General features: G+C 37.0%; 1 protein-coding gene across 2 annotated transcripts; it reads left to right on the forward strand.

Moving 5' to 3' along the window:
* The first annotated feature begins 1,097 nt into the window (after positions 1-1,097).
* On the forward strand, positions 1,098-8,636 carry LOC136847325 (fap1 adhesin-like). Of its 2 annotated transcripts, none has more exons than XM_067118902.1 (2): positions 1,098-1,171; positions 6,230-8,636. In XM_067118902.1, the coding sequence occupies exon 2, from the start codon at positions 7,343-7,345 to the stop codon at positions 8,384-8,386; it is 1,044 nt and encodes a 347-aa protein (XP_066975003.1). In that variant the 5' UTR covers positions 1,098-1,171; positions 6,230-7,342; the 3' UTR covers positions 8,387-8,636. The 2 variants fall into 2 exon arrangements, with proteins under 2 accessions (XP_066975003.1, XP_066975002.1); XM_067118901.1 differs by lacking the exon at positions 1,098-1,171 and adding an exon at positions 1,298-1,847.
* Positions 8,637-9,361: the final 725 nt, after the last annotated feature.

Consider the following 9,361-nt stretch of genomic DNA (forward strand, 5'->3'; position numbering starts at 1 on the left):
TTTAACTTTCAGTTGACATACATAGATATGTTCATATGATGATTCTAAATTTAGTGTTTATTATTTAATTATTTTCCATATATGATGTTTAAACCATCCTAAAATGACGATAAATCGCAACAATGAATTGGCAACCCTATCCACATTATTTCGTTCGCGACGAACAAACGCAAAATCTGTAAACTATCGCAAGATTCTGACAAAGCGACGATTATTCAATTGATTCTTATATATAGTGTATTAACTATCTTATAATGGCGAAAAATTACAACAATAAATCGACAACTCTATCCACACCATTTCGTTCGAGTCGAACAAACTCTAAACCACTAAGCTGTCACACCATTTTGACAAAGCGACGATTTATAGTAGAAAATACAAACGACATTTCGGCGTAGGGTGGAGTGACGTCATTCCTCTGGAATCTCCTATAAGGCTCCCGCTAAATAGCTCCACTGTGTACCTGAGCTCGTCTTAGAGGGGTGACCTCTTCTTAGGTATGACGAGGTACCTCTCACTTTACGATAAATTTTACATTTTATAGAAAAGTAACGTAAAATGGGGGCAATCTTCTGAAGGTTAGGTCTAGTACAACCTCTGCTCTAACTTCATCTCGTCCCGCCTAGGGAAATAATGAATAATAATAATAATGAATGATAATTACCCACGTTCTCATCGTTTTCCTATTCTACGCCGAGACACAATCCCGCCATCGCTCCGTGAAAGAACGATGACGTCATTAAAGTCAGCCAGCATTCAAGGTGACTCACAGTGACGTCATATGACGTCATAACTATCCCCTCCTCTCATTGGTACGACGCTCGGCAAACCAGAACGTTTACTTACGTCACGAAATTCCAGCCCGCTGGTTGGTCGGATCGTGAGGTGTGTTGGATCTCTATAAAGTTTTATTATTCACGGAATTTAGGTTTTCCCAAGAGCTATTTTTAAATCGCGGGTTAACGAAGGATTAATCGGAGCAAAGATGCGTGAAAGTCGTTGACATCAAAGACAGAGAATTAATGAGAATTAAAGGGAATTAGTGAATGGATTTCGAGATAAATGGTTCCTCTCCATAATGTTTTCTTGTAGTTGCCGCATTTGCTGGCATTTCCTGAACAGGAACGACTAACTACCGATGGATAGGACACTGAACTGACAAAAGCGACAGGTGCATATACTTTCGTTACGCCATGCTTGATTCAGCGCGAGATCTTTGGTGTTATTCTCAAAACTTAATCATAATAACTCTTTGACTCTCAGACATTTTATATTATACTCTCAGAAGCTGCTTCCCTATGGGACGGTACATAACGACTATAACGTTGAGACTTCAGGTCCAGATTTTCTCGCATATTGCCGTCGTGTTGAATATGCTAATTTATTTCCATAAATAGGCATGAACATCAGACTCCCAAATTTCCTTACCTTTATTGATTTAGGTGAAGCAGGCCCACCCTACAGTAAGGTGTAAAAGCCTCTTGTGGACACAGGACTTTATCTTGCCTTCTGATTAGTCCCATAATAATTCCTCCGGAAAATATGTATGAATAACTGCACTTATAAATGTCCAGGTTGCGACGGACAAGAAAGGTACACTTGGGAATGTGCTGGTTTTGGGTACAGAGACACTTTCCTTGAGATGATTTTCAAAAACTTTCTGAATAATAGTATTAACTCAAGTTAACGAGGTTGTTTCTTACGTAGTCAAATTTGATTCATTTTTAGTTGACAAAAGATGGCGTTGTTTTCCAAAGCTTTAAAACGTTGTTTAATCCGAGTAGTAATGTTGGAACGAGTGTCCCGTGTTTACCAGCCAAAGCAATTGGGTACTTCCACCAATTTCAGTAAGATATTGATTAACATTTACGTAATTATTTTTGTCATTCTTAAGTCACCGTTTTACTAGGCCTACGTCAACTTTGAGAGGGCTGCATAACTTCTGTTTAGCCTAGGCCTATATAACGAAATGCATTGAATTATGTAGAATAACGGTACTTCTACAGAAGGTCTCGGCACTGAGATATGTTTTATATATAAATTATTTTACCAAATGTATAATAGGGTGTATATAATGCAGTACAGGCAAGATAACTTGAGAAATTCGCCGTCTTTTGTTTAACATATAGGCCTATCACGGAGGTGGCTCTCCATTCACAATCATCCTTTTATGTTAGTAAAGCTGCCATTTTTCGTAAATTTAGTCAATCCTGCCCAAGAAAGATAGGCTTAAGTTAATTCCATAATGTTCCAACTCGGTCTTTTAAACGCTTGAGAGCTGGTAAGGAAATCGATCTTACACGAGCTAATCATACATCAAATGTTGGTCACTTCTAGTCAAGAGATTTGCCAGATTTTCCGCAACAGTAGTCAAAGGAACACTTACGTAATTGGAAATAAATGGCAAATTAGTTTTTCAGAGGCATGAAACATATTTTTGTCATTTGCTTATTGTATATATATTTATTTTTCACCAAACCCATAAACTGTACATTTACATGCCTAGTTTACTTGTGTTTAATGTATTTATGGGTATAATTTAGGATGCAGATCATGCATTTTTCCTCCCTTCGTCCTATAACTTTTATCTATTATTCATGGGGAACCTACAAAGTGAAACCTGAGTTCTTTGGTGGGGAAAATGAAGACAAGTGATTGTCACTTTCAGGAATGATAACAAATACATAAATCGCAAGATAGCAGTCATAATAGACTAGGGTATGTGTTATCATTTGTGTAATCAGTAGCATCAGTAAAACAAATTACCGTATGAAATACACAGTTGTAACAAGGACAAGTAAAAGGATACATCGTAACCTATGCTAGGGTGCCATGGTGCACTGTAGGCACTACTCAAGGTTTTTTGCATCATGCCTTCGGCCTTTATTCGCAACCCCTTTCATTTGTTTTACTGTACCTCCGTTTATGTTCTCTTCCTTCCATGTGCCTTTCCACCCTCTCAAACAGTTGTTTCATAGTGCAGCTGTGAGATTTTCCTCCTGTTACACCTTTCAAACCTTCTTTCTGTGAATTTCCCTTTCAGCTCTGAATGACCTTGTAGGTCTCAGCGCTTGGCCATTGGCCTATAAATTCTATACTCTGTTCTCTTCCCCACCCCCATCCCATATATATTTAGATTGGGTACATCATTATCAGTAGTTAGTTTTTCTCCTTGAATGTTTGAGTACGGGTATAGTTAGGGTTAATTTTTACTTTAAATACCACAAGCACTCCCATGAACTCTGCATATGACTATAATCCAGGCATCCTCAGTTATCTGCTTAGTGGAGACCAATCATCAATCAGTCTCCTTGGAATGAGTCTGTCATTACCCTCCATTCATGACAGAAACCCAAGATATACATTGGCTTCTATTAGTAAAAACTCCAAAGGTGGGTAGAGCCATCAGTGCACTTCACATTGTGCACTGAAGTCATTACTTAAGGGTCTTTGCAGCATCCCTTTGGCCCCTAACTGCAAACACTTTCATTCCATTTACTGTACCTCTGTTCATATTCTCTTTCTTCCATTTGACTTTAATCTCAAAAACTGTTTCTTAGTGCATGTGCAAGGTTTTCCACCTGTTACACTTTTCAGACCTTACTGTCAATTTCAGTTTCAGCACAGAATGGCCTCATAGGTCCCAGCTCATGGCCTTGGACCTAAATTCTACACATATTTGCTATTTGAAAAAGTAGCTCCATAGTTTTGATAGTTTTTAGGGATGAGTGTTTCCAAGTACTCATCCGCTGGAACTCTCAGAGGTACCTCAGCTTTTTGTGGTACTCTCCGCAATATCCTACCCTCCAAGCAGGTCTTCCCTTCTTACAAGAGAACTTTAGTTCTTTTTTCTTAAAGCGACGCCACACTTGGTAATGGGGCCTCGTCATCTGAGACCACACATACCAGGGTGGACAGGGGTTACAATAGCCACCCTTCCAATGCTTAGTTATGTGACTGGGAAGCTGACATTTCCTGGTGGGAGATCAACACCAGTCATGATATTGGACAGCTCCTCTTGCCTGTAATATAAGTTTCCTTGTAAAAGATAAGGGTTTGTACCCTCAAGGAACAGATGGCAAATACTAAAGGTATTTTTAATTTTTTTGAGACTTATGAACTCTTAGTGTTTTATTGTATTATAATCCCATCTCCATCCAGCCATCAATATTCCTGCTGCAGAAGGAAAATAAAGTTGCATGTGTGTGTGTGTGTGTGTGTGTGTGTGTGTGTGTGTGTGTGTGTGTGTGTGTGTGTGTGTGTGTGTGTGTGTGTGGGTAGTTCCCCACACCCCCTGCTGCAACATTTATAAACCATCTTACCAGGTTTCAACGACTAGACCAGCCATTGCTCAAGGTATCTATGTAAAAGACCTCAGGCATGTATATTTAGGAAAATGGAAATTATCACCCATTCGATTCATCATAAGGAAAAGAAATGCATTATTGAAAGATGCACAAGGGTACAAGTGTAAGAGAGAATGAAGACTCCCAAATATGCAAACATTCATCTGGCAGTCATAAAACTATCCCATAGTAAGGTGGTCCCACATATAAATTCAGTTGTTTGTGTGTTGGTGTTAGTATGTATTCCAAGTGTACAATTACTATGTTTTTTAAGTTTTTGTACCATAAGGAATAAGTAGGTTGTGACCTGTACAGTAATATCCCTGCACAACGTAGCCTGCCTGGAAAAGTTCTTAAACTACCTAAATTTAGTGTTAATTAATAGGATTTACACTGTTTTGTTTCAGTATCTGTTTTAGAGATCAGAAAAGACCTTGTTAGTCTTCAGTAGGGTAAAGTGGTCTGTCAGAGTATTGTTGCCAGAGCATTACAAAATACTGTACCAAAAAGTTGTTTCAAAATTCTCTCTATACTGATTTCACACTAAGAATCTCATGTAATGTCTATTAGTCTGTTCTTACTCTGTAGACTATAGTATGCCTCTTCCTTAGTCCCTCTGCACTACAAGTGAACTCAAGAATGTAAGTCATTTGTACAAGTCCTGTGACCAGCCATCTCAGAGTTAATAACTTTACCTCAATGTTGGTTAACTGTTAACCTTTAGATTTTTTTCATGACTTGAGTTACCCATATCCATTGTTTTCTCCTATCAGATTAATATCAGTTTTGCTTTCTCCTAAGAAAACAGTAAGCTACAGACTGTGATACATGCATATTTGCACTACTTTACCTAGAGAACCTATAAGTATGTCATGTAATTGTTTCATCATTCCTTGTACCTTTGATTAACCTTAGGATTGAATTCCTGTTACCTTGTTATCACAAACATCATTCAGAAAGCTTAACACTTAAACCTGCCCTGTACTTTTCTTAGAAATCATTTTGGCAATAGGGGAAGCAAAAAATACAGGCAAAACATTTGCTCAGATGCATTGAAAATAAACTGGGAAATCTAATCCCATTTGTCATAATGAGGAATCCAATGAGTGCACAAAATGTAAAGAAATGTATTTTTAAAAGATGCACCAGGGTAAGAGAGAATGAACGTCAGGAGGTATCACTTTAAGTTAAAAATAGTAGTGTGTTACAACCATGGCCTAGCTGACTCTTCATTTCCATTGTCTTGTAGATATGTAGTACAGTATATGCAATAGCACCTCAACTTGATGGACACTTTGGGGGTCCAGCCTTTCTGATAAGAAACAAAGTCCATCAATTAACAAAGACATTATATTACAGTTTGCACATAAATATTTTGAAGATATCTTACAGTCAGCGGCAGTTCCAAATACATAGTTCCCAACTTAAACTAACCAGTGCCTTACGCTTGCCATTGAATTCAAAAGATTTGAAAAAAAAATATATCACGTTTGAAATGGTAGCAAAGGAAAAATAATCATAATATGATAGCTGATAACTACAGTTGCCCACTAAGTCGAGGCATGACTTAAGAATTCTCAGCTTCTGGGTAAAAATGTTTAATGTTGCTTCCCAAAAAGAAGTGGTGATTGATTGCCAGAATTATTACTCGTTAATTTTATGTATTTATGAATAAATTATTATCCTTTATTAGCTGTCTCTGCAGGATGCTTCAAATATGTAGTTTATTTTTAATAGCCATCTTGTCCAAAAATTTGCTTTGTATGACAAAGTGCTGTCACTTATATTTAAGCCATTCAGTTTGATATAACTTATTGTATTTGACTTGAACACTTAATTGACAGGTGGTGATGACTTACAGTATTTTAATTACCTTTCTATAGGGCAGAATGATGGTCATGTTCACAACAATGTCTGTGTTGGGTTCCCTGATGGTTTGGCTTGGATACCACAACTTCCTGGAATCTGACAACAACCAAACAAGCACTACAGATGGTCGAAGTCTGGAAGAGGATTTTTCTTCGGGTCAGAGCAAACAGCATGGACAACCTCAGCATGTACAGAGTGTTCCGAAACTGCATACGGTTTTATTAGATGACAGGGCTGCTAAGTTTTTAAAAGAAATAGTATATAATCAACAGCAAACAAACAGCCCTCAGTTGCAGAATATTAAAATTTTTCCCCAGGTTCTGTTAGATGCTACGGTGAATGCCTCAAAAGACAAGGTACAGGACAAACAGCAAGCAACAATTTCTAAGGTACAGAGTGACCCAAGTTTGCCTCGAGATCTGCTGGATGGTAGGGATGTTTTGAAAGAAAAGGGTCAGAACAAAGAAAATAAAAAAATTTCGCAAGTATGGAATGCTTCAAGCTCGACTCCTGTTCAGCTGGTTGATATGAATAAGATTTCAGTACAGATTCAGAACAAAGAGCAAACAAAAGTTCCTTTTAGTACAGAATGTTACAAGTTTGCCTCCAGTCATGGCAGGCAACACAAATAACAAGATTTTGACAGATGAGATTCAGAACAAAGAGCAAACAAAAACTCCTCAAGTACAGAATGTTTCAGGATCACGCCCTTTTCCACTAGGCGACGTGAATAATTGGGCTTTTAAAGTAAAGGAAACTGAGAGAGATTCTTATACTGAGCATGATAAGGCTGTAAAAGTTGGGGAAATTGAGAAAGATATACATTCTCATGTTGAGAATGATAAGGCTTTGAAATTTGGGGAAATCAAGAAAGATTCTCTTGTGGAGAATAAGGCTTTACAAGTTGGGGGCCTGAGAAAGATTCATATTCTCATGTGGAGAACGATAAGGCTTCAATTGTTGGGGAAACCGTGAAAGATTTACATTCTCGTACAGAGAATGACAAGGTTCTAAAAGTTGGGGATGCTGAGAAAGATGTAGATTCTCATACAGAACAGCTCAAAATAGCAGAGGCTAGGTTCCTTTTAGATCTGTTTGATAATTATTCAATTAATCAAAAGCCAGAAATGAAAACTGGCTTCCACCATGATGTATTTAAGAAAATTCCACTTAATGAGGATAAGCACTCAGAATCTAAAGAAAAGGATGCATTGTTTGAAGATACTCACACTTACAAGGATGATCAACTGAAAGTGCGTGAGAAATTAAAGACTTTTAAAAGTAATGCACACCAGTTTTCTCTGCTTGATGTATTGAAACTCCCAACACTTGGTGGACACAAGTTACCCCACTTAGGCATAAGTAAGGAACCCCCCCAAAAATCTCTGTATGTTCTGCATTCTCTAGCAAGTTTTGTAGAGTATGAAAATTCTGCAAAATACAATCCAATAGTCTTGGAGTCCAAAACAACAGAAAAGGCAGTGACTACAAGTATACCTGTTGTATCTGATGTACCACAACCAGTAAACAAAAGTACTGAAATTAAGGTACCACAACTAGTAAACAAAAGTACTGAAATTAAGGTACCACAACTAGTAAACAAAAGTACTGAAATTAAGGTACCACAACTAGTAAACAAAAGCACTGAAATTAAGGTACCACAACTAGCAAACAAAAGTACTGATAGTAAGGTACCACAACGAGTAAACAAAAGTACTGAAAGTGAGGTACCACAACCAGCAAACAAAAGTACTGAGAGTAAGGTACCACAACTAGTAAACATAAGTACTGAAAGCACAGTACCACAACCAGTCAACATAAGTACTGAAAGTAAGGTACCACAACCAGTAAACAAAAGTAGTGAAAATAAGCTACCACAACCAGTAAACAAAACTAGTGAAAATAAGGCACCACAACCAGTAAACAAAAGTACTGAAAGTAGGGATGATGAAGCAACCAGCGCTGCCAGCGAAAGTAGTGTTGTAGAATCACTCTCAGATAAATACATGAGCCATTTAGGATGGGAAGCTCGCGCTGCGATTGGGGTTTCGGTAGTTGTCATAATTTTACTGTTGGTGTCTATAATAATATTTGTAACTTGCTACTGTAAACGGAGGAAGAGGCATATGCAGCAACGAGAGAAGAGCGTCCCCAGTAATGAAGGAACTTGAATACTTTACTTGTGCAATGTAGCCTGCTGCTCGTTTTTCAACATTTTTTCTTTTAATTTTTTTTAAGTTTGAACATCAGGAAAATTTATTTTAGATTTATTGTGCAGTTTTTATATTTAATATTTTATACATTTTAAGTTGTCATTTATGGTATTTTATGTATTTTAAGTTTTAACTTTGTACATTTTATGTAAGGTAATAATTTTATGATTTATCAAAGAAAATAAACTTGTCGTTATTTGTAATTTAACAGTTATTTTGCATATATTTGTTGGTTGTACATTCATGTTTTATTTTTAATGGGAAGGAGTTAAATACTGAATTACAGGAAAGTGAATTGTGTACAGTTTCCTTTCATTAATATATAATATTTAGGCTACTTTTAAAAATATTCATTGCATTGTTCATGCAAACTATCATGGTGTTGCTTTTTATCAGTACTGTACTATCTGAGTATCTCAATATTCATATTTGCAGGAACAATTATTGCAAGGTTCATGGAATATTCATACAATTAGAATAATGCAGGAACAATTATTGCAAGGAAATATTTTAGGCAAGTATGTTATGCAATTTTCCATAGAGGGGTAAAACTGATTGTGCTTTACATGTTGCCCTGTAGATGTAACTTAGGTTCCTTGCAGTATTCCCTTAGCCCAGCTGTATTGCTTTCTGGATTTTACGCCTAATTGTACTCATTGGTCTCTTCCTGGCCAGGTGCCCAACTGGAACTTTATACTCTTCTCAATTTTTCACTTCTTATAAATCCCTCAGGCAAACCCTCTTTAACACACACTTGAGAGTATTCCCTACTGTCCTCCAATCAACTCCACTCAGTGAAAAATCCGATTATTGCAGACGACAATTATAGTTCTTGCAAAAGTAAATATGTCTCCAATATTTCTCCCAGAAAGTTGCATTCTTGAAAAGCAAATTTAAACATGTACAAAATCCACAGAATTTAAAACCACACTG

The sequence above is a fragment of the Macrobrachium rosenbergii genome, chromosome 16 (genome assembly GCF_040412425.1).
Source record: "Macrobrachium rosenbergii isolate ZJJX-2024 chromosome 16, ASM4041242v1, whole genome shotgun sequence".
Taxonomy (NCBI): Eukaryota; Metazoa; Arthropoda; class Malacostraca; order Decapoda; family Palaemonidae; genus Macrobrachium; species Macrobrachium rosenbergii.

What these genes read in the sequence shown, in the direction of transcription:
- LOC136847325 (XM_067118902.1), top strand. Translation starts at nt 7,343, where the DNA reads ATGAAAACTGGCTTCCACCATGATGTATTTAAGAAAATTCCACTTAAT.